Source organism: Euphorbia lathyris, chromosome 7 (assembly GCF_963576675.1).
Source record: "Euphorbia lathyris chromosome 7, ddEupLath1.1, whole genome shotgun sequence".
Taxonomy (NCBI): domain Eukaryota; kingdom Viridiplantae; phylum Streptophyta; class Magnoliopsida; order Malpighiales; family Euphorbiaceae; genus Euphorbia; species Euphorbia lathyris.
This window is the reverse complement of record NC_088916.1, coordinates 15,803,692-15,831,411: the sequence shown is the minus strand read 5'-3', so window position 1 is coordinate 15,831,411 and position 27,720 is coordinate 15,803,692. Positions and strand designations below refer to the sequence as shown.

General features: G+C 33.9%; 5 protein-coding genes across 6 annotated transcripts; 2 read left to right on the top strand and 3 right to left on the bottom strand.

The window, feature by feature from the left end:
- Positions 1-457: 457 nt before the first annotated feature.
- Positions 458-9,887, top strand: LOC136200713 (GTP-binding protein At2g22870). The gene is made up of 12 exons (XM_065991137.1): positions 458-688; positions 798-869; positions 1,765-2,308; positions 4,154-4,266; positions 4,354-4,473; positions 4,881-4,968; positions 7,506-7,597; positions 7,680-7,784; positions 8,696-8,805; positions 9,294-9,381; positions 9,465-9,500; positions 9,588-9,887. Exons 3-12 carry the CDS (start codon positions 1,765-1,767, stop codon positions 9,669-9,671), a joined length of 1,380 nt encoding a protein of 459 aa, XP_065847209.1. The 5' UTR covers positions 458-688; positions 798-869; the 3' UTR covers positions 9,672-9,887.
- Positions 9,888-10,972: 1,085 nt separating this feature from the next.
- LOC136200737 (receptor-like protein 12) lies at positions 10,973-12,522 on the top strand. The gene has a single exon (XM_065991166.1). It carries the CDS (start codon positions 11,002-11,004, stop codon positions 12,424-12,426), a length of 1,425 nt encoding a protein of 474 aa, XP_065847238.1. The 5' UTR covers positions 10,973-11,001; the 3' UTR covers positions 12,427-12,522.
- A 3,851-nt stretch (positions 12,523-16,373) lies between these two features.
- Positions 16,374-17,088, bottom strand: LOC136201223 (cell wall / vacuolar inhibitor of fructosidase 1-like). Its single transcript, XM_065991843.1, has one exon. The coding sequence runs from the start codon at positions 17,002-17,004 to the stop codon at positions 16,486-16,488; it is 519 nt and encodes a 172-aa protein (XP_065847915.1). The 5' UTR covers positions 17,005-17,088; the 3' UTR covers positions 16,374-16,485.
- Positions 17,089-22,876: 5,788 nt separating this feature from the next.
- Positions 22,877-24,407, bottom strand: LOC136234853 (molybdopterin synthase sulfur carrier subunit). Of its 2 annotated transcripts, none has more exons than XM_066024342.1 (2): positions 24,237-24,407; positions 22,877-23,372 (listed from the first exon to the last, which is right to left on the bottom strand). In XM_066024342.1, the coding sequence occupies exon 2, from the start codon at positions 23,320-23,322 to the stop codon at positions 23,020-23,022; it is 303 nt and encodes a 100-aa protein (XP_065880414.1). In that variant the 5' UTR covers positions 23,323-23,372; positions 24,237-24,407; the 3' UTR covers positions 22,877-23,019. The 2 variants fall into 2 exon arrangements, with proteins under 2 accessions (XP_065880414.1, XP_065880413.1); XM_066024341.1 differs by having other exon boundaries at positions 24,215-24,405.
- A 1,293-nt stretch (positions 24,408-25,700) lies between these two features.
- On the bottom strand, positions 25,701-27,293 carry LOC136201262 (LRR receptor-like serine/threonine-protein kinase GSO1). The gene has a single exon (XM_065991886.1). The coding sequence runs from the start codon at positions 27,266-27,268 to the stop codon at positions 25,844-25,846; it is 1,425 nt and encodes a 474-aa protein (XP_065847958.1). The 5' UTR covers positions 27,269-27,293; the 3' UTR covers positions 25,701-25,843.
- Positions 27,294-27,720: the final 427 nt, after the last annotated feature.

Here is a 27,720-nt window from a genome sequence, read left to right as displayed (position 1 = left end):
GAACCGAATTGCTAAAGAATAAATGGGTAACTTAGTTTCAAGATTAACAATTTTAATATCTTAACACACGCAAATCTTAAGAAATGCACAACTTAAGCTAAACAGCAACAAATTAAAGTACAATAGCAGAAAAAATTTGACCAGATTCTAACGAATTAAAATTCAATAACATAAATCAAAATTTGACTAAAGTCAGACACTATCAAATTAATTGATCTATTTTGATTGTCATATGTACATAAATTTTAGGATTTAACCAACAACCAAAAGAAATAGTAGGAAAAACAATACTTGAAATTGAAATTGCAAACAATTAGATGCTGTCAGAACTAAGATTCTGGGTGAACTAGTATTTTAGAATAGGAAGAAAAAAAGAATGAGAAATAAAAAGAAGAAAAATATAGAAAAAAAGGGAAGATTTCCTTGCATAATCAAATACTACTTAGATAGGAAATGGGACAAGCCTAACAAATCATCGCCAAGCCCTTGAGACAAGGAAAGGGAAAGAGAAAAAGCGCCGTTTTTGCAATTTAACTAGCCTAATTCCAACACCACTTCTTAGTCCTCAACTCTCAATTCTGAGCAGATTCCGCAGCCAGAGATTGCGACTCGCTTGCTCTTGTTCTGCCCAGGCTCCTCGCTCTTCACCTTCCTTCCTCAGCCCAAACCGAAATTCGATACTCTACTAGTAATTTGTTCTTGTTTGATTATCTCCTACTGCATTTGTTACTTCTTCTTCTTCTTCTCCCTTCTCGTTCCGTTTGTTGTCGTCGATGATTAAATTTTGCCTTTATCAGGTAAAGGTTCTCGGCTCTGTCACCTCAGATTCCAATCATCAGTGACCTGTGGCTCATCTTCATTCTGCAAAGGTTAGTTTGCTTCTTCTGAATTAGTGGTTCTTTTAGTTCTTATAGTGTCTAATGCAATATTTAAATAACAAATAAGAAAATACAATATTAAAATAACAACAATTTGAAGGTTTTAAAGAAGAGCTCATGTTCTTTTACTCCATTTCTAGGTTCTTATTTACGCCGTTCTTTTGAATCCCAAACTGTGTTCGGCTGTTTTACTCAGGCTTTCTATTGTTCTTAATCATTGTGAATATTCTTAGTCCTTTTTAACGACATTACGGCAACGATACCAGTCACTTGCCACTTTAAAGGTATAACCTCGTTGCACATGGAGTATAATAGAATTAGCTTGCTTGTTTCCCCTTTGGTACCTCTATGATTTCCACTGTGTTTTTGTTTTGGCTTAATAGTTGAATGCACTTGCTGAGATTTGTGAGATTCTGTTTTAAGTTGTTTTGGTTTTTCTTTTTCTCTACTCTCGTGCAATTTCTTAGTGTGGAAATTATGCCTACTGAATTACACTCACGTTGACAATTTTTCCATGTTAGTTTTGAAGCTCTTTATATAAGGAGAAGCTTCACTTTTGATTCTATATTGGTGCTGTTTGATAATTATCTCTTCAATATGCAATGCACTTGTCTTCAGTGGCAGAGTCAACTTGGTTTTGATTATAAATAATGTTCATATATGGATTTGGTAAATAGGTTGATTACAGTTATTTATTGGTTTTAGTTTTAAATATGAATCTAATGTTAGGTGGGCCAATTTAACCAACTTAAAATCACAGCAGCCTTAGGGGATGCAGAGAGGGTGTTATTTTGTTGAATTCAGACTGTATGCATAAACTTGATAAGAAACAAAAAATTTGAATAAAGTGCATCGACATATTTGACAATAGAGGATTGTTGTGCAGATGAATTTCAAATCAAGAGGTTATGGTGAAGAGAGGAATGAGAAGCGAAAGGTAGGTCTTTCTAATTTAGATAGGAAAAGGAAGAGAATTACTGCTGCTTATCAGCATGTGGACGGGGAAATGATACGCAACACAAAGAAAAAGGGTTTATTTATTAAAGGAGGCAAAAAACAGATGAAAGCTGACTCTTCTAATGGGAAAATTAGCGGAGGGCCTCCTCGCTCAATATGGGTCTCTGGTAGAACGAAAGCTGTCACTTCACGAACAAACCATCCTTCTCTTGATGTTATGAATGAAACAGAAATTGGTAAAAGTAGCAGCAAGGTAAAGGAGGCAGGTAAATTCAAGAAACAATCCAGAAGCAAATCTGATGTATCTTCTGCAACTTCTCCATATAAAACTGTTGGGAACAAACAATGTCTTAATGATGGTGATACGGAGATGAACGACCAGCCAAAGAAGAGGAAGAAGAAGAACAAAATTCGGTTAGATCCAAATGATGTTTCAAATAAACGGCTAGATGACAGAATAGTTTCTGATACTGGTAATTAAGTATTTATGATCCATGTTGTTTGGCCTGTCGATTTTGATCACATGGACCTTAATGACCATGTAGAATTTTGTCATTCACCGTTAGATCTAGGCTTATTAGAATCATATGGTGGAGATTCCAAGTATCCTAAGGCTTAGATTTAATAAGCCTAGATCTAACGGTGGCTGACCAAATTCATTTGGTCACATGTGAACACTGTTGTATGTATCTGCAATTTAACCTTTTATTATGTTGCCATATTTTACTAGGAAAAAGGAGGAACCTGAATATAATTAGGAGACTCTCGATGATGAAAAGAACAATTAAAATGACAAAATGGGTTGTGTAACTTTTTTGTACATTTAGTTGAAGGTACCTATATATTGTTATGCAGAACATTAGAAAAAAGAAATCAACTTCTGGAGTAATTGGACTGGTAAAGCTATTTTGTCCACCAGTAACGTTGCATTTTCCTTAAGGCTGCTCCAGTTTTCACTCTTAATATCCCAAAACGGATAAGTAGCATTGTTTATTACATGTGTCAGAAATAGGGATTTTGAACATCTGAAAAGACAGATTGCAGATATTCTAAGTATCAGAATAATGCTCTGAAAGTATTCATATTCTTGCATATTTTAGGAGAATGTCTTGTTCAGCTATTACTTGCAGTAGATTGTCTTCCCTTTATGAAGGTGCATCCATGAAAAGTTTGTAGTATGAGGAAGTTAGCCTTCTTGATGCTATTTAACAAACTTAGAGCATATACAAGATAGACTGAAAGTAATTATGTTAAATTAGAAGTTCCTGAACTCTTGTGAAATTATGTTAACTAAGTTCCTGAACTCTTGTGCGCCTAGATTCTCATGTCTAACAACAAAGTATTGAAAAAATAATTTGAAAATACCTCGCGAAAATAAGAGGATTATTGGGTTTCTATTTTAACTTTTATCATTAAGAATGAAGCCTTTACTGAAATGCAGCTACCATATTTTCAACACATGATACAACTTGTCATGTACATCTTGATCTTCTATTACTGATATCTACTATTTTTTTATGGCTCCCATGTGAAAGAAACTGTAAAATATTGGAAGATTCTGATTGTTTGTTTGGATATAGATTTACTTTAGAGGCTTCTTCAGCATTTTCAATTGAATCACATAAACTTCCTTTGGTCAGCCTCTCATAATACAAATTGGTATGCTTTGTAAATGAGACATGTCTTATTCTATTTGTCAAGGAGCCATTTAACCCAATAGCTTAAGCTGACGAGTAAGAATCCAGGAAAAGGTCTTATTGTTTCTAACATTATCCTTGAATTTTTTATAGCTTTTGAATATTTACTTTTTGACTTCTATTTTGTAAAAACAATTTCCCTTATTTTAAAAGAAAAGTACATACTTCAAAGTTTCAGACAATTATTTATCTCTTCCTTCTTTATATTAGGATAAGAAACTAGAAGATTTTTTCAAGTGCTTTTTCCGAAGGTATCAGGTCATGGACTCATTTCTAAAACTGCTTTTTTTTTTTTTTTTTTATTGAATTTCATATGCACGGTATCATGTTTTTTAATTTCCTGAGTTGGACATTCATGGGCATCATGTGTTTAACTTATACTTGTGTAATTTCCACTTTGTACAAGAATAAACAATAATTTAGGAGTTTTCTTAATTGCATGATCATCAGAGCATTAGCCACCCAATGGCTGTAAATATCTCAAATCTCCTTTCAGTTTCTCTTTCTACAAATGTTTCACAACTGGTCAACATTGAAAAGAGTTTAGATGTCTATCTTTAATCACTTTTTCCTGTATATTTTGCACAATTTTTCTTACTAATATAATTGTTATGTTTACAGCGAGTACACTAGAGAGGAATAAAGATATTGAGAGAGAAGCTGAAATATCTAAAAATGCACAATTCCGATCAATACAACCTAGTCCTTCTATCCTTTCCTTTGTGGAAGATAATGTAATGTATATGAGCATGCTTTGAGTTGTTTGGGCTATCATTTTTTTTGTTTACATATATTCTAAGTTCAGATAATTCCATTGCCAGTTGTTAGGCCGAAGACGACTAATTGATCTAAAAAGGGCAGGATATAACATTGAGCTTTCAGCACCGCTAGACAATATCCCCTTGTCTACCAGCTCTGACAGAGAACGCGTAGAAGAAAATGTATGTTTTTATTTTATGCATTTTGATATATATTCCTTCATTTTTCCCTCTGTTTTCACTGATGTTGAATCTATCTACCGTATCAATATGGTGAACAATATTGGGATGAGCTTTCTTTTGTTTTATTTTTTTTTTCAATTTTCAAATTTTATAGTTCTTTCTTTTGAGGGCGAGCCTTGGCGCAACGGTAAACGTTGTTGTCGTGTGACCGAGAGGTCACGGGTTCGAGTCTTAGGAGCGGCCTCTTGCCAAAAAAAAGGGCAGGGGAAGGCTTGCCCCTAGTACACCCTTGTGGTGGGACCCCTTCCCGGACCCTTGCTTAGCGGGGACGCGTAGTGCACCGGGCCGCCCTTATAGATCTTTCTTTTACTAGCTTAATCTAAATTAGAATTGTTCACTTTTAATAGGTTTTCAGGAATAAATTAGAATTTTTTGCTGCTGCAAAAGTTTCATCTTCATTTCCTCCTCCTGATCTTCCAGAAATTGCATTTGCAGGTAGACATTTAATCTCTCAGTTTGGCCTTTTTATTTGCTTAGTAGTTTACTTGTTTTTACTTTAGCTTGCTTTTGTCTTTCTCCCTATCCTCTCTAAAGTCTGGAATTGTTTGTTATTGCGAGGTAACTAAATGTACTCACTTTGTTCACACTTGAGCTTTATATTCTGAAGACTTTTTTTCTTTCTTTCTTTCTGTGGCTGAAATTTATGGGCCACAAGTTGCACTCAAAACATTGTTAGAGATTGTTCATACCATAATGCTGAGTTATAGTTTCTTCAACCTAAGGAAAATTTATTAACCAACAAAATGGATGCAGCTTTGGCTATAGAGACTAAACCTTTAAGTAGGGAGCCCCAAGTGTTTTAATCACAATTAGAACTCTGGTTCTGATTAGAAAAGGCAAGACTAATGTATCATTTTCCTTTTCTCTGAAGCTCCATATGTCTATATCACGAATGAGAATGAGTATGAGAGTAGGAGCGACCTTGGGACTAGTTAAATTAGTGAGGACATGGTGAAATTACATACGCTTGCCCCTATTATTCTTCATCTATGTTACCCGGACACGGATACGGACACGGGAAACGTCTTTTCTATAAAACATAGGACACGGAAACAAGGGGGAAATGTGTAAATATTAAAAATATTGGGGCATATTTATAAATATTATAAATATATTTTATATTTGAATTTTTGTAATATAACTAAATAAATACATATAAAAGAAATTATAAAACTCTTATCAAACCATAATTATCAGATACATGAAATATAAATGATGTCAAAAAAACATTCAGAGAAGATAAAACAATGAAAGCTTTCCTCCTGAATACTAAAAATCTATTTCTTCAATGTTTATTTATATCTTCACCAACAAGTAGGGATTCTAGCTCCGGTTCATCTAAAGTTTTCCTCACTGTCTTTTGGTTTACCTAAGATTTATTGCTGCACACAAAGATCCACGTACTCCTTTGGATATTCCTGCTCAAATAAGGATCGACCATAATTGCTCAGTTTACCTCTGTTTTTTCTGAAATGAAATGCAATCGTTTTTTTGTCTGGGAAACGGGTTTCCCAGACAGATACGGGTATCCAACTTTTGAATATTGTGGATACGGCCCCGAAACGTATCCTAGAAGTTTCCGGGAGTTTCCGTATCCAAAACGTATCGGATACGTGATACGCAGGCATGTTGAAGTATCCGTGCTTCATAGTTCTTCATCATACTGTATAATGAAATAATGTATTTGATGGGATTAATGATGCATTAGACAAAAGTTTCACTATCTTTAGCTGCTTGGCACTTATCTATTGGTGTTTGGAGATGTGGATTTCTTGGATAGTTTGATTTGATGTAATTTGGTTATGCTTTCTGTAGGAGGGTGCGATTTTTGGTTTCATTTGTGGGGTTACTTAATATCCTTTTAAATTTTTGGTCGGGGTATGATGTATGAATTCATATATGTAATCTACATCGACTACTTAAATCCCCATTTTATCCTCTCAAGTTAAGCAAGGTTCTGGGATTAAGATTAAATTATTTGAATTCAGTGCAGAGAATGATCCTTAAATTTATTGTAATTTGTTGAATGTGGAGATCACCATTGTATTATTGTATAAGGAATGAAATTTAAAGAGTCCAAATTTGGTAGTTACTTGTTTGAATGGGAGCACTTACACTTTCTCATACAACCTAGGATTTTAACACTGGATTCATTTAAAGTCTTGTGATACTGGTTGGTTCTTTGAGTTCAATATGGACATATTCGGTATTCTATAGTTTTCTGCTTCTCATACAATGACTTGTTTTAAATTTATGGTTACAAACATGTTGATAACTGTTGGAGTTTCTATAAATACTACTCGTCTAGTGACCTATTTGCCCCCTGACCATTTATTTTGTAACATTTATCCCTAGATCGAACCTCTCTAAACAGGAAACCCTTGACATTTGGATTGTATTGACTATTATTATGTTGGCCAAACCAGACCTAACTGCTATTCAGCTGGATGGAAATTGATTAGGGAAGCTGGTATTAAGCGAGCAAGTTGTCAATCATATTGAATACTTGGTGATCAATAGGAGGGACAGAGCAAAGAACGTGAATTTCTACTGTCTGTTGATTCCCTAGAATAAGCAAATTGTCAAATGTGTTAGTACTTGGCAATAAAGAGGGGCAAGAACACAAGTATGGATCTATGCAATACTGCTGTTGATTATTTAGAATCTCCCAAGTTTATGAGGTGAAATTCCTTAAGGATGTAGAATGACGTTATTCTAGACCTGGGATCTAGCTATGCAATATCTGCTGTTCTTCTTCCCTTAACTAGAAACAAGGCTCCTTTGGAGTTAGATGCAGCCTCTACATAAATTTTTGTATTGTTTTTTGAAGTGAAGTACATGAGATCCTAGCTATGTTTTTCAGTTATGCTCTTTTTCGTTTTTTCCCTTGTAATTTTGAAGACAAAAACAATTCAAACGTTATCCTTTTTAGTGATACAAGACAATTTACTGGATTGTAATCGCCTTATTAGGAAGGTCAAATGTTGGAAAGTCATCCATGCTTAATGCACTTACTAGGCAATGGGGTGTTGCACGGACATCAGACAAGCCAGGCCTTACTCAGGTGCCATAATATTCTTAGGACTTGTATAATTCCTTATTGTGAAATATGGATTTGCTTGGTTAACACAAATTTTCTTTTGCAGACTATCAATTTCTTTAAGCTGGGGCCAAAGGTGTGCTTGGTTGATTTGCCTGGTTATGGGTTTGCTTATGCAAAAGAGGAAGTTAAAGATGCTTGGGAGGATCTTGTAAGTGTGCTCAATTCAATTTTGTTTGTCCTGATGGTGCATTTCATGAGTCTCATCGGACTTTCAAAATGTTGATTTCTGAAACTTTGATGTGCGGAAGCCTATTGATCTTCACCCGTGTTTGGTCATAATTTACTGTCACTTGGCATTGTTTGCGTTTGGCTTACTGTTTTGTTTTTGTTATTATTGTTTTTTCAAACCCTAGCGTCCTTTAAATAATAAAAACTTGAATAATTTGGTTTAATTTGATATTAGAGGAGCGGCAGTCACTAATGTTTCTCCAATATGAACTAGCTTGCGTATTCATGTCATTCCACATTTTTCATTGATGTTTGAAATTGAAGCTAAAATAAAGGCTCTTATGTTTATAAAATTGGCAGGTAGGAGAGTCTTTCCAGTAAACCGACCTTTGCTTAAAACAATTTAGGGATAAGATACCAAAATAGCCTCAAGGTTTTTAAGAGCCAATTTAGTCATCACATACAAAACAACAAAATTTCAGTCTCAACGTTTGTCAAATGTAAATGTAAAGCTGTCAGTGACAGAAATTGACACATCAGATTCCTGTGCCACATATTTCAGTTCCAATATCACTTTTATCTTTCAGCATTACAGATTGACAAACGTTGTGTCATGTAATGTGTCGATTCCTGTTAGTGAATGCTTTAATTGTGCCTTTTGACAAACGTAGGACTAGAATTGTGCTATTTTGTACGCGGGGGCTAAATTGGCTCTTCCCCAAAAACCTTGAGGCTATTTTGGTACCTTACCCCAAAAATTTATATTTCTTCTTTTGTAATTACATGTGTAGGTTTGTTTTTTAATACTTTTTGTACTTTATGGTTTATGAGGTTATAAACAGAAATGCCATGATTTTTCCAACTAAGTTCGTTATAAAATTGACATTTTAGGTGAAGGAGTATGTTTCCACCAGAGTTGGTCTGAAGAGAGTATGTCTTCTTATTGACACAAAATGGGGAATGAAACCAAGAGATTATGAACTCATCAGATTGATGGAGAGGTATGAATATCTTACAAAGATGCTGTTAAAGAAGTTATTTTATTATACAGTATTATAGAATATACTAATATTTTGCTGCTTTACGGGCGTAACATAAGGAAGTATATATACCTGCAAGAAGCTTGGCTACTTGATTAAAAGTAATAAATTATACTCATGGCCCTCTAGCTTAGATCATTTTCACAATTTAATGCCTTAGACTTCATTTTGTAACAAAAATACTCAAACTGTTTCGGTTAGCTGTTTGCTGTTGCCGATAGACAATAGATATTAGTTGTTTTTTCTGCAAAAAGAAGCTGTTTCAGAATTTTACCAAACACTTTTGTATCTCATGTTTAGTATCGAAAGACAAAAAACAGTTCCGAAAAATGAAACAAACGGACATTAAGTATAACCGACAATTATACTCATGGCCCTCTACCTACTAAAGTTACCTACAATGCAAAGCATGACACAGTTTTGTTATAATATTCACAATTAATTTACAGATCTGAGACAAAATACCAAGTTGTATTGACGAAGACAGATGTGGTATTCCCTATCGATGTGGCACGCCGTGCAATGCAAATTGAAGAGGTGAATTTCGCATATATTAAGTCGAAAGGCAACTTTAATTTTATTTTATTTTGACTGATTCTTGAATACCATTTCTTTGGCAGAGCCTCAAGGCAAACAAGTCTATAGTACAACCTGTGGTATGAACAAGTTACTTGACTAAGTCATTTGTTTTCATTTAGTTTGGAATGCTAATAAAAGCAATTCTCTACCTTTTTTTTCTACAGATGATGGTCAGCTCGAGATCTGGAGCTGGTATCCGAAGTTTAAGAACAGTTCTATCGAAGATTGCTCGGTTTGCCAAGCTCTAAACCTGATCTGGTTTTTAACTTCCAGTTTAATATTAGATATAGTTTTAGCATGAATTTTCTCAATCAATCCAGTAGGATAATGTTCTCCAACTGCCCAATATGTTGGGAAATTAGAAAACTAAAACTGTTCATCATTAAATTTTTACAAATTTTAATGTACTTGATATTATAGATTGTGCAGGATATAAATTTTATATAGTTGCTCCTAATTGCATCTATTGCTGCCTTCTTTTAGATTGTATACCCTTTTATTTCAGGAAGTACTTTACTGATGTAAATGTTTTAGGCACAAAGGCTTATTTGCCCTTGTGGTATTCAAAGTTGTCATTTGCCCTTCATGGTATCATTTGGTAATATTTATTCCTATAGGTGACATTTGTTCCTGCGGTATTTCTATAGGTGACGTTTAATTCATCATGAATGATAATCGGATTTATTAATTCTTCATACATCACAATTTTTGACACATTACATCACAATTTTTGACAAATGACATGTACACGTGATAATTGTTTTAGTTATTTCTTTCCATATAAAATTTATATATGAATAATAAAAAAAATTAATTCCTTATTTATCCATATATTAAGTTTATATGAAATTTTTTAAAAACTATTGCTACATATTAAAAATTGTGTCATGCGAAAAATTTAAAGAATCCGATAATTTTTCATCTATAATATATCAAATGTCACCCATGAGTCCATGAGAACAGCCGGCATTGCAAGCAAATAGAGAGCCTCCGCCCGTTTGAGTTGCCTTATTATAATTCTAAATAGATATAGAATATTCTATATCTATCTATCAATAATAAGATAATCATTTTTTTTTCTAATTCTTCATTCCATTCCTGGGAAGAGGAAGAAGCTATTTTCATCGAAAAAAGACGGGTTTTAGCAACTTTTCTATCTCAAATCTTCAATATATCTTACGGCAAATGTTACCAAATAATACCACAAAATAAATAAATAAATAAATGATATACCAAATAATACCACAAAATAAATAAATAAATAAATGATAAAATAAATAAATGAACACTTTTTTTTGAAACACTAATTGGTGAGATATTATAAAATACTAACGATATAGTTTGAGTGGTCTCTTACCACTTGCAAAGTGCCAAATAATCCTTGAAAACTCCAATTCAATGCATATGCACTATGTGCAGCATTAATTGAAAATCTAAAGTTTGAATAGGATAAGATAATACTATATAAAACAAAACCCATTTTTGACTTGTGAGTTTGACTCAACAATCATGTTTTGTCTCTTCACCTATAAAACCCCCAACCCCATTTTCATTCTTCCATATTAACCTCACATCATCATGAACTTCTTTTTAATTTCCTTCCTATCTATTCTTTCTCTTGCCTCCTTCAAACTCATTTCAGCTTCCTGCCACGTGGACGATGAAACCGGTCTCTTAGCATTCAAGTCGGGTATCACCCATGACCCATCCGGCATGCTCACCTCTTGGAAACGGGGCACCGACTGCTGTACTTGGCCGGGTATATCTTGCCTTGATGCCAACCGGGTCAATTCCATATCTCTTTCCGGGCAACCTGATAAACCCAATGCCTTCTTATCAGGTACAATCTCACCATTGTTAGTAAAACTACAAAATCTTGATGGCATTTACTTTCTAGATTTGAGGAATATTACCGGAACTTTCCCGGATGTTCTTTTCAGGTTACCCAAACTCAAATATGTATACATTGAAAACAATATGCTTTCGGGTCAAATACCCACTTCCATAGGCAATCTAACTCAACTCTACGCACTGAGTTTAGTTGGAAACCGGTTCATTGGGTCAATACCGAGTTCAATCTCCAAGTTAACTCAGTTAAATCAACTCAAACTCGGTCACAATTTTCTCACTGGTGAAATCCCATATGGAATTAGCAAGATAAAGACTTTGAATTACCTTAGTCTCGAATTCAACAAACTTTCCGGCCCAATTCCTGATTTTTTCTCATCATTCACTAATCTGAGATATCTCGAACTTTCCCACAACAGATTTTCCGGGAAAATCCCAGCTTCATTATCAACATTAGCATCAAAATTAGCCTTTCTAGAGCTGGGATTCAATAAATTATCAGGAAAAATCCCAGATTTTCTTGGTTCTTTCACAATACTTGATACACTAGATCTTTCATGGAACAATTTCAGTGGAACAGTACCAAAAACATTTGGGAATCTGACAAAAATCTTCAACCTTGATCTCTCTCATAATTCTCTTAAAGACCCATTTCCGACAATGAATGTGAAAGGAATCGAATCACTTGATTTGTCGTACAATGAATTCCATCTTCAACAAATACCCAATTGGGTGACTTCTTCTCCTATCATATACAAATTGGGGCTTGCAAAATGTGGAATAAAGTTGAAGTTAGATGATTGGAAGCCAAAGCAGACATATTTCTATGATTACATTGATTTGGGTGATAATGAAATATCAGGAAGTCCAATTTGGTTGGTGAACAAGACTGATTATTTGATTGGGTTCCGAGCATCTGGGAACAAGCTCAAGTTTGATTTGGGGAAATTAAGATTTGGGGAGAGATTGAAGTATTTGAATTTGGGAAGAAATTTGATGTATGGGAAAGTACCAAAGAACATAACAAGGCTGAATAGTGTGGATGTGAGTTATAATCATCTTTGTGGAGAACTTCCACCAACTAAATTCACAGCAGCTTCATTTGTTGGAAATGACTGGCTTTGTGGTTCTCCACTTGCTCCTTGCAAACTCTAGGAAGTTGTAGGATTCCACATGTAATTTGTATTTCCTGTTCCAACAGGCTGTTTTCTGCTTATGTAAGATTTTCGCCTAATAAACTTCACTTTCCTATTCTTAAAATCTACTAATGATTCCGTAACAATTGTATTCAATAACTTGTATTCTTATCGTTGCATTTAATAACTTCAAAACTTCTTTAAAAAAAAAAAAAAAAAAAACTTCAAAACTTACATGTCTTTAAACTTATAAAAGTTTCTAATTATTTATCTATTTAACATTTTTTTTTGACATATGACGAGCATTTTGACACGTGAGAGAGAGTGTGTCTCACTTTCTGCAAGTAACAAATTCTATTGAAAAACATAGAGTTATTAAATACCATTGAAAAAGAATAAGTATCATTTTGAAACTATTTTCAGGAAGATAGTTGAAATTTTATGGCAAGGACAAAGTATTATGCCTATTTTCTTTCGGTCTTAGAATGCCAATGGAATAAATAATCTTTTCAATAGTGCTGTTTCTTTCAGTTATTAACTATTCTAATAATTAGGGCTGTAATCGAGTCGAGTCTAGCTTTGGCTTATTCAAGCTCGATTCACTATAAAATTAACGAGTTCGAGTCTGAGCCGAGCTTTGACTTGCTCAAGCTCAGCTCACTCATTAATTTTTTTTTAATCTAACCATGAGTTGTTTGTGAGTAAATGGTTAATTATATTTATGAAGTTTGCTCGCAAATAGCTTTTTAATTGTATACATAAACAAGCTCACAAGCAAAGTTCGTAAATAAATAAACAAGATGCATATAAATAGTTCGTTTATTACTCATTTATTATGTTTCATAATATTAAGTTTAGGGTAGATAATAGATATTTGTGAACTAACACAACAAACTATATAGTTTTATTAAAAAAATGGGCGGCCCGGTGCAATACGCATCCCCGCTGAGCGAGGGTCCGAGAAGGGTCCCACCACAAGGATGTACTAGGGGCAAGCCTTCTCCTGCCAATTTATTTGGCAAGAGGCCGCTCCTAAGACTCGAATCCGTGACCTCTTGGTCACACGACAACAACGTTTTACCGTTGTGCCAAGGCTCGCCCTCACAAAACTATATAGTTTTATACAAAAGTAAAATTTGTTCTAATCGAGCATGCTCAAGCCCCGAGCCGGTAAATCATGCTTAGGAACGGCTTGTTTACAAATCGAGCCGAGCTTTTATCGAGCCGCTCAGCTCGCCCTACTAATAATTGATGTATAAAATAATATAATTTTAAACTCAATGTGTAATTTCAACTTCACTAATGCAATATGAGTTTTATTTCAGGTGCAGTTCATGTTTTGGCCATCAACCTTCAATGTTTTAGTCATTCAATTAGGTTTGAAGTTACAAATCTTATATTAATGAAAGAAAAACTAATTTTTCGTTAATAAGATTTGAAATTGCACCGTCCGGTAAACATTAGACTTGAAGATTGTATTATTTTATAAGTGGAGACTAAATACGCTCTTCTCTAATAATCATAGGGCTACATTTGTATTTTATTCCTGATGAAAATGTCAAATAATACCAATACATGTGTCACCATCTTAGCTATCAAGCATATCTAGAGCACAGGAGATCGCAAATTTAGCTAACACGTGAATCAATAGGAAGATCTCAGTATTCGATTAGGACTATATCCCTCCAGGATCACCTAGAATCAAGGAAGTTTAGAACATGAAGGATCCAAATTGTGTAAATCGTCTTCCAAGGACTCCTAGGATGGTAATTTCCTATAAATACGTCTAAATATCACACAATCAAGGTACATATTCACATTCTTAGCAATTACCTTTTGATCGCTAAAACACTCCATTCTATACTTAACCAATTTAGACATCAGAGTGGATCGCTTGTCAACGGCTTCTTTCTAACCATATTTTTGTCTTATCTCAAACACCAGAGTATTGGTTCATAGAATTAAAGATATCAAACTGATGCGATGGATGTGGTTAAATAAAAAACGATCATAACCATCGGTATTTCTATTCCACATCTATTCTCGTTCATGGGTGTTTTTAAAATAAATAACATAAGCATAAGAAAACAAAAATTTCATATCTTCTTCCTCTCAAGAACATACGAGAGATCAACCAAGACTATAATATTCCGCGATAGATAGATTTGTGTTAATACTCACAATAAAATGTAGTAGAATAGACACCTTGTAGATATGCACAGTAAGAAAATCTGTTGTCTCTATTTCGGTGTCTCTTTCCATGTATTTCTCACAAAAAGTAGCCACCACTTAATTAAAATAATATATTTTATAAGCTAAGAGATCTATGCAATAAAAAGGAACCACTTTTTGTGAGAAGGACATATTTTCTTCCGAGAGAGTTGTATGTGATATGTGTCGAAGCTAAAGTTGAGTGGTGAGCTAATTATAAATTTTTTTTAACAAAAGTTTCCAATTAAAAATAAAATGAGAAAAAATTAAAATTCTTGGAATTTTTTGTTAGTAAAACATAATTTCCGTTGGTAATGTAACAAGATTTAACGTTACCAATGTTGATGTACTTAATCCTGACAAAATCAGTATTTCCTAATATTTTTTTTTTTTTTATTGATTGACCATCTGAATATTTAATTCTGATTCAGCCATTGTTCCGGGGCCGAAGTTTCCGACCACCGACTCCTTTCTTGATTATCTTTCGCCTCTTTAACCCCCTAATATTAATTTATATACACTATATATGTATTATTATTTTAGTATTTTAAAGCGGATGAAATGATTTAAGATGCATGATTTCATTTAAGAGGTTCTCGACTTCAATTCTCACCAATCTTAATTTATCTTATAAAGTTTTTATTTATTTTAACTTTATTTTTTCAATAATTATAGAATTATATTACCATTATTAATTAATTTCAATCAACTCTTTATTTTTATGTCTTTCTCATTAAAAAAATTAATTTCTTATTTTTGAAATTCAAATAACTTAATTTCTAAATTAAAACTTAATTTATGAAAAAGACAAATAAAAATTTAAAAATGTGACTACTTCAGTCCCACAATATGAGTCATTCTCGAACAGATGGGTTCGACCGGATGAAGGTAGATATGTTTGTAACAGTGATGCAAGTATTTTCAATGAGGAGGACTATTGCTCATGTGTTTTTTTTTTTATCTGTAACCATAATGGTATTTGTTCATTTGCAAAACATGGGGTGCTGGATGGTTTTTTCGAGCCTGCTATAGCTGAGGCGATGGCGGTGAAGGAGGCGTTATCCTGGTTGAAAGGAAGAAATTATAAAGATGTCGAGATACGAACTCATTGTTTGGCGGTGGTACATGCTATAAATCAGAATACTCATTGTTCATGCTTGTGATATAATAGGTGATTGTTTAGTTTTAATTCACGAGATGGTCAATATATCTGTCTCGTTTTAACATTCAGCGAATTGCGCGGCTCATAGCTTAGCTATAGCGGTCGGTTCTCCGTCTGTTCGTGGTGAGTGGTTTGACACTCCTCCATTTTTGTATTCAATACTTTTAACTGATATCAGCCAATAAAGAACTTTTAATTAAAAAAAAAACATTTGAATGTTAAAAAACAAATTCAATATTTGGATAAAAAAATTAAACTAAAAATTCTTGGAAAACCAAAATGATTAATATTTTGAAAAAAAATCACTTTCTAAAACGACTTAAATAATGGAATGAAGAAAGTATACACTTTTAAACGTTGGATACTTTTAATGTTTTAGTGAATGCATCATGGATACTCTGGCGGCTAAAAAAGTTGGACAGCCTTGTCCAGATTTTGAAAAATTATCCATAACCACGGTGTTAAAATTAACCCCAGAATAAATTCCTGAATTCATCGCATCATTAATTGTTCTGAATTATATATTTCATTGATTCAAAACAGAAAAAGATCAAACACTACAAAACTAGTCTTATTATCTAAAAAATCCCAACTTGATACTTAATCAAACCCTAATTCATAAAAAAATCAAGAATCTAAACTCAAAAAACCTTATTAAAAACAAAAAAAACTAGTGAGATCATGAAAACTTCATCTCTCCCAAACTCAACTGTTGATAATGATCTTAACAATGGAAGCAGCAACAATAGAAAGATCATGAACAGCAACATTAGTATCAGAAAGAGGCGAAGAACCACCAATAAACTCTTCCTCACAAGACATAGCTTCATTAGCAGCATCAAAACTACCTTCTTCAGCAAACTTATAATTCCCAGTTCGAATTGCTTCAATTGATTCAGGAACATCTCCCTTTATAATCGCCCTATAACGATTCCCACAATCTTTCAATCTCTGCCTATCTTTCGCCTTTATACTTTGCCCATGTTCAAGTATGTTATTAATTCGGTGAATCCCTCTGCTTGCTTTAGCTTCAATGCTGTACACCATGATCTTTGCTAGGCCATTGATGTCGGTGTTGAAGCTTTGGGGGTTTGATAGAAGTGACCATACGCAGAGTTCGTAGTATGGTGTTCTTTTGCAGGTTTGGTCGATTAATTCGCTGCCGATGATTGAAGCGTGGATTGGGAAGATCAGTGTTGTTAGGATTATCAGGAAAAGCTTCATTTTTTTGGGGGATTTTGTGTTGATGATGATGATGTTAGTCTTGGGGTTTAAGTGAATTTATTTATAGGTTGGGTTTTGGCTAGTTTTCAGTGATGTGATGAGTCCAAATTTAGAAAGTAATTGCTCTGACTAAATCATATATAGTGTTTATTGATTCAGTATTGGGTTCCTTTTGGATCGCCTTAGGAAAAGGGATCACATACCATCATTTTGTTTAGACAAGCAGTTAATTGACTGCTCATTATGATTCAAATGCACCATGTATTAAGCAGTAATTAGATCTGTTCACGGGTACGGCCACCCGTCTGGCCTATCAAGACCCCATCATGTGTCTTTGGATTGAGTTTGAACAATGAAAATTGACTTTAGATTTGGTATAGGCTTGCTAAAACCCACTTATTTTTTTGGATCGGGCTTGGAGTTTATTCAAATAGCACGTTCGATCCGGGCTAGCTCGACTTATTAATATTAAGGCTCTGTTCTTTATTACTTAATTTTAGTAACAATCAGTTCAGTTCAGTTCAGTTCAATTCAGTAGCAATCAGTTCAGTTCAGTTCAGTTCAATTCAATTCAGTAGCAATCAGTTCAGTTCAGTTCAATTCAGTAGCAATCAGTTCAGTTCAGTCTACGAAAGCAACATGGCCTGCAGAGACAGTCTACGAAATACGTGATTGATGATATCATATGGGGCAAGAGAACACCCATTTCACTCTACGTTGAAAAAGCAATTCACATAGTGTAGCCCTTAGAACAAATAAAAACGAAAATGTAGATTATGTACATTCTTGAAACAAACACCATATAAGTATGTAAAGTAGAATGCCATAATGAATGAAAACTTAACCATTTAACAGTAAGAAAGATCCAATGAAAACCAATTTCAGTAAATGTGCAATGCCATTTTGACCTATATGCTCACATAGAATAAGTTAACAAAACAAAACACATCATCAGCAATAGCATCAGATATACAAAGACCTGCATTAAGCATCTTTCATCTCAATTATGTGAATAGGGAAACACGGATGAAGTCCATTTTCGAACGGAAAGTTAAAGGGAAATCATGCTAGTGAATCACAATCACTTAAATTTACATGGAAATCGATAAATATTTAGATAAGTTCAAACATGTCAATGAAAGAAGTAAAAATAAAAGAGAAATTACATGTTATTTATGAACTTCATTTTTCAATCAAATAACAACCTGGCTTTTAAAAAAGGTACCAATTTAGACCTCGATAACGGATTGGATATGCCATTCATATTATTAAGCCGTTAGGAACAAAACTTAACGGGATAATATGAATGATGTATCCCATCACTGCCAAAATGAGAATGAGAAACCAAAGCATTTATAAAACTTGTTTGTTTGTAAACTGTATGAAGAATATATTGAATACCTTATAGCAAGATAAGTTATAAAAATCTTATCAGGTGATCAGCAAAAGCATGGACTCCAAACTGCATACAATTCTGATGCTTATCCCCATACTTAACATTGACACGCATTGAAATTCTTTCAACATCTGCATTTGTATCATTACCTGTATTTACATCAGAAGCATCATTCACCCTGTGAATGTAAACATCAATTTCCCATCAAATTGGTGACTAAAAATTAAGATTTTCGAAGATCTTTTAACCTAAACTCAAATTAATCTTTGAAATCTCTCCCCTCCTAATAGTCTTACTTTCCAAGCATTGTTAGATAATTCCCCTCCTAATAAGCATACTTCCCAAGTATGGTTTAGATGATTTTTCTCCTAATAACCTTACTTCTAAAGCATGGTTATTATTTAAAGCTTTAAAAACCTCCATCCAAAGCAGAATTTTGATCGATAGAATCAAATGAAGGATGAGGCATGGGCAGCGCCGGGGGGTGGGGTGGTGGGGCAGCGGGGTTCTATTGAGAACTACCAATGGTGGAAAAACATGGACACGTGACAAAGCTGCTGATAATATTGCTGCAAATCTTTATTCCATTCAATGTCATTTCCTATAAAATGTTCACATATTAACACCTTCCTCATCTAGTTTTTTATTTTCTATTAAGTTGAATGAACATGTACTTCTAAGTTCTAATGAGAAGAAAACGACTCTAAAGAATGATGGGAGTAGTTTAGTACTGGTGGTCAATATATAACTCTTCTCTAACATTATGCAAAATGCTAGAAAACAATGCATATCAACGAATAGCACTAATATAAGTTTAACGTTTAAAAAAGATACCACTTTAAGCCTCAATAACAGATTGGACACGCATACAATTCTGATGCTTATCCCCATACTTAACATTGACACGCATTGAAATTTTTTCAACATCTGCATTTGTATCATTGCCTGTATTTACATCAGAAGCATCATTCACTCTGTGAATGTAAACATCAATTTCCCATCAAATTGGTGACTAAAAATTAAGATTTTTGAAGATCTTTTTGTTGAATGTATAGTTTGATATGCAGAATAATATGGAGATAGAGAGAGATAAGTAATAGGCACAATATTGATTTGAATCACCTTAATGATTATAGCTTAGAGGTCTTGTATTTATAGTGAGCCAATTGTAGTTTGTATAGGAATACAATACACAAGTATAATAGTATTGAAACTCTACCTACCTAGGGATATAGAAAAATTGAAACTCTAACTAGATAAGAATCTATTTACAGAGATAATAGGAACATTATCTCTAACACCCCCCCTCAAGCCGATGGCGGGCACGAACAAAGAGGCGAGAGCGTAGCATCATGAAGCGAGCAGGAGCTAGCGGCTTGGTGAGTATGTCTGCAACCTGATCATCGGTTGGAATAAATCTGACGCTGAGGAATCCTTTGTGAACTTGTTCGCGGACAAAGTGATAATCTAGCTCAATGTGCTTCGTACGGGCATGAAAAACTGGATTTGAAGTGAGATAAATTGCTCCAACATTGTCACACCATAACTAAATCGGGGTGGGTAAAGGAAAGCCCAGATCCGAGAGTAGTGATTTGAACCATAGGAGTTCTGTCGTGGCATTTGCCACTACCTTGTATTCACTTTCTGTGGAGGATCTGGCTATTGTTGGTTGCTTGCGGGTCTGCCACGATATAATGCTGGATCCAAGATAGACACAAAAAGCATCCGTGGATCTTCGATCATCAGGACACCCTCCCCAATCACTATCGGAGTAACAATGAATGTGATCTATTGGTTTGATGGACATGACTATCCCAAAGTCTGATGTGCCTTGAATGTAGCGTAGAACCCTCTTGACTCATTTCTAGTGCTCATCAGTCGGACAATGTAGAAACTGACATAATTTGTTAACTGCAAATGCAATGTCAGGACGAGTGAATGTTAAGTATTGAAGTGCTCCCACAATGCTTCGATATTAATCTCCAGAGGTTAAACTGATGCCAAGCTCTTTTGAAAGTGTTGGCGTGGTGGCCATGGGAGTCAGTGTAGGTTTGGAGTCAATCATCTTCACTATGTCTAGGATGTCAGCCATATACTTGGCCCGACACAGGTGAATGTCATCCTTCTCATATTAATCTTTGAAATCTCTCCCATCCTAATAGCCTTACTTTCCAAACATTGTTAGATAATTCCCCTCCTAATAAGCATACTTCCCAAGCATGGTTTAGAAACAAATGAAATCAAACTTTCATAAGAGAAATTAGAAAAGAAATTAGAGAATAGCAGTTACCATCAGAACAGCGAATAGGCGATCCTGGTTCAGAAATAGCAAACGATTTCAAACGATTTTAGGCGAACCCAGTTCAGAAAGAGCAAACGATACAAAAACAAAAGAGAAAGCACGGGTAATAGCAGTTACCATAGACACAGCGGAAGTGAGAAATCGATAGGCCACTAGCCAGAGTAGCAAGCAGCATTAGCAATGGATGTGGATCGTTGCATGACGGAAAGAGCAAACCGATCCTTAGCAGTAAGAATAAGAATAAAAGAACGGTTAGAAAATACAGATCACTAACAATTGAAAAGAAATTTACCAAGAGAGCAGAAGAAATGAAGACTACAACATGAACAATGAAAAAAGAGAGAAGAGCAGTTACCATAACAGTTGGTTCTGGTATAGAGAAGCAACCGTGGAAGATGATCCCAGTTCAGAAAGAGAATGTGAGTTTGTAAAAAGCAAGGTACCGTGGAAGATAAAAAGCAAGGAAAAAGCTTTAAAGAAGAGCTATAATAATAAGAAATTGACACTTCAGCTGACAATTCTGAGATATGACACCTCAGCACTACTAACTACAGATTTAGTATATTGTATAGATTTCAGCATCCAGCTTCAGCATTCAGTTTCAGTATTCAGTAATTTATCATAATTTATTATAATTATAATTATTTATATATAATTTATTATCATCATTATTGTTATTTATCTATAATTTATCATTATTATTATTTATTTATAGTTTATCATTATCTATAAATTAGATAAAAGTCAAGAAATGATAGTTTATTAAAATATATATCATTTAATAAAAAAAATAAAATTGTATGCATCCATGTTTGAAAATTAGGAATTGCATCCATATTATGAATTATTTCTGAAATTTACTCAATTTATCAATGTTAGGGATAAAACTGCACCATTTTAGACGTTAATGGTAAAATTACTCCTGACCCCAAACGTTATGGATATTTTTTGCACCTTAACCTTTAATTGTAATAGAAAGTTAAGAGTTTGTATTCATATGAAAATTTGTATTTAATTTCATAGACTTTAAATTATATGTAAATTTGTGTTTGTATGTAATTTGTATTTTTAATTTAAATTAGACTCATTTTTATTTAATTTCATAATCTTTTATCGAGCCAAGATTTTATGAAGCCGAGCTTTTATTTGATATTCAATTTAGTTTTATGTTTAATAATATATTTATTTATTATTGATATTATTATTATTATTATTATAAGCTTATTAATATCCAATATTATCATTAAAATTATTTTAAAGTCTAATATCATATTATTGTTAAGTTCGGTTAAGTTTGGTTAAGTTCGGTAACATTCAGTTAAGTTCAGTAGCATTCAGTTAAATTAAGTTCAGTATTCAGTGACATTCAGTTCAGTCCAGTTCAATTCAGTTCAGTTTAATTCAGTAGCATTCAGTTCAATTCAATTTAGTTCCGTTTTTTTCAGCGATAAAGAACATAGCCTAATTAGTAAATTTATATATTTATATATGAAATGTTTATTTTAAGTAAAAATTTTATTTTTTTAGCTGGGCTTATATGGACGGGGCTTGACATTTGATTTTTAAGCCAGAACCCACCTACATTAACAACGAGCTGGGTTGATTTTGGATTAAGCATTTTTAACAAAAGCCCTTTGGCTCAGAAAATCAATTGAGTAGTGTTTCATTAGTCTCATAAACTTACATAAAGTAGCACGATTAACCTTTTAACTCCACATGGTAGAGTAAGATATATTCTGGACAAATTGAAAGACAAGCAAATTCTATCACCATAAGCCTGTTTAAGAAACTAATAAATCAATTTAAACAAATTTAGCGGTGAATAAATCATTATTAAGCAAATTCGAACAGCTAGAGAAACACTTTGTAACTTCAAGGGATAATCAATCTTTTTTGGCTAAATTTAGAGCCGAATACATTAGAAACCTTCTATACTTAAGCTTACTTGAAATGTGGCGTGCTTTAACTTACAAGTGACCTATCAAATGGTCTCATACTCTACCAAGTATACAACACTTGGAAAATTAATCATACCAACAAGTTCAAGACACTGGTGAAACATTTTGAACTAATCATAATATGTAAAACAACAAAATTTGTAGGTCCACTTTTTATTGACCGAAGAAGAGCCAGAGCACATGTTTTCTTGTTACAAATATTAAACATTACGGAAAAAAAAAAAAAATCCAAAATGAGGATGAGACATTACCATTATCATAGCAAAATATATCCACATTCACATTTTTGCTTTACCATTATACATCAAACAAAAACTATTTGCTTCTTATAGACAAATTACAGAACTAAGAAGAACAAATTAGCCACCACTGATGGGAGGTATAATAGCTAACTCATCTTTTTCTTTAACCACTGTCGACTCGGTTGCGTACTCTTCGTTTAGAGCTAGAACTATGCAGCTGCGTATCTCATCTAGCCCTGGGAACTTAGCAACAAGCTTGTTTAAACACTCGTTGGTAGTAGTACCAGATGACACTGCTAATGGCATCTCAGACAACCCGGTTACTTCTCGAGCTCTAGCGAAGAATAAGACCTTTATTTTCACAGATGTATCACTTTCATCAAACTGTTTTCCACTGCCATTTTGAGTGACGATCTCCATAGCATGGATAGTGGAAGTAAGAATCGCCTAAATGCAAGTTACAAACGTATCTGCAGCAATGAATCATACAATTTCAGCTTTGAAAAGTTTGAACCACAAAAATGCAATAAACAAATGAGTAATACAATTTCTACCAAATCATAATTCAAGCTAGAATTCAGCTCTCAATTAAGAGAAAAAAAAAGCATAATGATAAGTAAATGAAGCCAATTTTTAAAGATGGAACCAGATCGAAGCTTAAATTGCTAAAAGAAACAGCAATTTCTTAGCCAGGAACAGATTTCAGAACTACATGAGCTGCATTTGGGTGAAACCAATTCTCCAACAAGACCTTTCACTTACTGAATTCATCTTCAACTTCTCAGAAACAATGCACATAAAGTTGAAACAATAGCAGAAATAGTTGAGAGATAGATTATAAGACTTGCTGTAGACAGACACGTTGAATGTTTCTCCACACCATTATACATGGATTAGGGATAGATTGACAAAGCTAGTTTTCTAGTTGAATTTTTAGAAACCATGGATAGATATCAAAATATATGTCCATAAAGGGTAAAAAGAAAAATCAAAGATCAGAGAAAGACGAACTGGGAAAAGAACGTTCTCTGAGAATGTTTTGATAACAGTAAATCGAAACCTCAACCTATAAATTCCACGGTTCAGATATCAAACCTAGCCATAAATATCAAAAATCACAAATAAAAGTAAACTGAAACCAAAATTGAGAAAATTAACTCAAATCCCCAAATAATATATAACTAAATTTCCAACTAATTTCACTCAACTTACTAAATTTAAATAAAACAATCAACAATTTCAACCTTTCAAACCATAATCAATGTGCTAAATTGTTCAATTTCATGTAAAAATATAAAAACAAAAAACAAACCTGAAAGTTCGACAGAACTTACTCCAGATCTGTAATTGCCGTCGCCAGAGTTATTCGGCCTTCGTACATCTGTGAAGGAAGAAAATAGAGCGGTGGGAAGAGTTGGAAATCGCCGGAGTTGATTAGGAGGAAGAGGAGAGAAAATGGTCAAAAGAGGGGAAGAAGGGGATGAGAAGCCAAAGAAGGAAAAAGCCAATTTTAGCAATGTTATCCAAACAGAATTTGGCCTGTTTGGGAAGTAGTTGTTAGTAGCTGATTACATTAGCTTGTTAGCTGATTACACTAGCTGATTTGATTAGCGTTTTCATTTCAAAACTCTTTTCACCAAACACTCCGATTAGCGGTTTCAGTGGTCAAATCTCTAAAGTTGGTCAAAACCGCTCTTTTTATACCAAAACGCTCTTTACCAAACAGGACCTTTGACTTCAAACCCGATTTATAAATAGCTCATGGCCATTTGGTCCGGTTTGAATTAGTCGAACCAGATAACGTCATAAATAAATAAATAAATAATATATACTATATTAGTTTGAGCAGTAGACCAAATGAATTTAGTCATTCGCCGTTAGATCCAAACTTATTAAATCTAAAAGCTTTAGGATGGTTTGAATCTCCCCCATATGATCCTAATAAGCTTGAATCTAACGGTGAATGACCAAATTTGGTCATTCAAGGTCCAGGTGAGCAGTACTGTTAGTTTGAGAGCGAGGTGCTATTTTTTTGAATGAAAAGTGTGGTGCTGTTTAATAAAACTAAAAGTTAAGTGCTAATAAGTACTAGATGCTGAAAGTATTAAATAATGCAATTGTTTGATAAATATTTAAAATAAGTATTGATTATAAAAATATTAATCGATAATGTTCAACTTAAAATTTTAAGTTAAATATTTGAATTTATCAAAATAAGTAATTTTTAATTTAATTGAAAAATTTAAATGGTTGAAGAATTAAAATTATCAAACACATTTAATATAAATAAGTGTTTGAACTATTAAATCAAGTGATTTGGATAGTTATCTACCAAGGCCTCAAAACGAGGTAAACTAGAGCTTGATGCGTAGTTTCTCGCAGTACATCCTGAATGCTTGGCAATCAAATTGTTTACCATTGTCTACAATTATAGTATGCAAGATTCTAAACCTACTGAGTATGAAGTGTTCCATGAAATCAATTATCCGTTTGGATGTGATGGAAGAAACAATTTCAGTTGTAATTATACCCGCTGTAATTCACTCTGGCTTACCTATTCTAGAACACGTGATGACATATGGACTCTTTGATTGCTCAAATGAATTGGACTAATCACTGTTAGATCTAAGTGTTATTAGAAAGTTAGTTCTAATAAGTTTAAACCTAATAAAAGATTGATTAAAATTGGTCTATCAGAGTCTATGCGATCGCTAACGCACTCTCTTTTTACTTTCACTAATTTAATCAAATGAACTACACTTACACTTAATTACAGACTAATATATCTAATGTAAATATAAGAGGAGAGAAAAGATTATTTATTATTTTGGCAATCTATGGCCAAAACAAAATTGTACATAAGCATAAATCATAACATAGCCTAAATTGATCTACAACATTTAAAAAGGAATACAAATTACATAAGTGATCCTATAATCTCCTAGAGTTTGCAAGGAGCAAGTGGAGAACCACAAAGACAATCATTTCCAACAAATGAAGCTGCTGTGAATTTATTTGGTGGAAGCTCTCCACAGAGATGATTATAACTCACATCCACATAATTCAACCTTGTTATGTTCTTTGGTACTTTTCCATACACCGAATTCCTTCCCAAATTCAAATATTTCAATCTCTCCCCAAACCTCAATTTCCCCAAATCAAACTTCAGCTTGTTCCCAGTTGCTCTAAACCCAATCAAATGATCAGTCTTGTTCACCAACCAAATTGGACTTCCTGATATTTCATTATCACCCAAATCAATGTAATCATAGAAATATGTCTGCTTTGGCTTCCAATCATCTAACTTCATCTTTATTCCACATTTTGCAAGCCCTAATTTGTATATGATAGGAGAAGAAGTCACCCAATTGGGTATTTGTTGCAGATGGAATTCATTGTACGATAAATCAAGTGATTCGATTCCTTTCACATTCATCGCCGGAAATGGGTCTGTAAGAGAATTATGAGAAAGATCAAGGTTGAAGATTTTTGTCAGATTCCCAAATGTTTTTGGTACTGTTCCACTCAAATTGTTCCATGAAAGATCTAGTGTATCTAGTATTGTGAAAGAACCAAGAAAATCTGGGATTTTTCCTGATAATTTATTGAACCCTAGCTCTAGAAAGGCTAATTTTGATGCTAATGTTGATAATGAAGCTGGGATTTCCCCGGAAAATCTGTTGTGGGAAAGTTCAAGATATCTCAGATTAGTGAATGATGAGAAAAAATCAGGAATTGGGCCGGAAAGTATGTTCAATTCGAGACTAAGGTAATTCAAAGTCTTAATCTTGCTAATCCCATATGGGATTTCACCGGTGAGCAAATTGTCTCCGAGTAGTAGCTGAGTTAACTGAGTTAACTCGGAGATTGAACTCGGTATCGACCCAGTGAACCGGTTCCCAGCTAAACTCAGCCCTACGAGTTGGGTTAGATTGCCTATGGAAGCGGGTATTTGACCCGAAAGCATATTGTCTTCAATGTATACATATTTGAGTTTGGGTAACCCGAAAAGAAAAGTGGGGAAAGTACCCGTGAGATTTCTCAAATTTCGAAAGTAAATGGTATCGAGATTTTGCACTTTTGATAACAATGGTGAGATAGTACCGGATAAGAAGATATTGGGATTATCCGGTTGCACGATAAGGTATAAGGAGGTGACCCGATTAGCATCGGAGCAAGATATACTGGACCAAGTACAGCAGTCGGTGCCCTGTTTCCAAGAGGTTAGCAGGCCGGATGGGTCGTGGGTTATACCCGACTTGAATGCTAAGAGACCGGTTTCATCGTCCACGTGGCAGGAAGCTGAAATGAGTTTGAAGGAGGTAAGAGAAAGAATGGATAAGAAGGAAATTAGAAAGAGGTTCATATTTTGGTTAATGTGGAAGAATGAAAATAAGGTTGAAGGGGGTTTTATAGGTAGAGAAAAAGGGGATTTTTTGAGTCAAACTTACAAGTCAAAAATGGGTTTTACTTCAATTTTATTTTTTCAATCAATGCTGCATAATAGTGGATGTGCATTGAATTGGACTTTTCAAAGATTAACTGGCACTTTGCAAGTCGGTGAGAGCAAGAGCATCCTGGTGGTTTGCTACCACTCTATCTATATCAATTCAAAATACGAATTTAATGGTAAGCAAACAAATGATTGTTGTGACATTTTTATTTGGATTTGATTTTAGTTAGGGTTGTCTAATTCCTCGTCTAGGGGTAAATTACACACGTAATGTATAACCCTTATCATTCTTCGTATTTTAATGTACAATCTTCAATTTTGCATGCAAAACTATATAACATTTTGGTGACATCTCACTAAAGTGT

Excerpts from the sequence above, each read along its gene's own strand:
- LOC136200713 (XM_065991137.1), top strand. The coding sequence starts at position 1,765 with ATGAATTTCAAATCAAGAGGTTATGGTGAAGAGAGGAATGAGAAGCGA. Across the intron at positions 4,969-7,505 it reads TCCAGAAATTGCATTTGCAG|GAAGGTCAAATGTTGGAAAG; the intron begins GTAGACATTTAA and ends TCGCCTTATTAG. Across the intron at positions 7,598-7,679 it reads ACAAGCCAGGCCTTACTCAG|ACTATCAATTTCTTTAAGCT; the intron begins GTGCCATAATAT and ends TTTCTTTTGCAG.
- LOC136200737 (XM_065991166.1), top strand. The coding sequence starts at position 11,002 with ATGAACTTCTTTTTAATTTCCTTCCTATCTATTCTTTCTCTTGCCTCC.
- LOC136201223 (XM_065991843.1), bottom strand. The coding sequence starts at position 17,004 with ATGAAGCTTTTCCTGATAATCCTAACAACACTGATCTTCCCAATCCAC.
- LOC136234853 (XM_066024342.1), bottom strand. The coding sequence starts at position 23,322 with ATGGAGATCGTCACTCAAAATGGCAGTGGAAAACAGTTTGATGAAAGT.
- LOC136201262 (XM_065991886.1), bottom strand. The coding sequence starts at position 27,268 with ATGAACCTCTTTCTAATTTCCTTCTTATCCATTCTTTCTCTTACCTCC.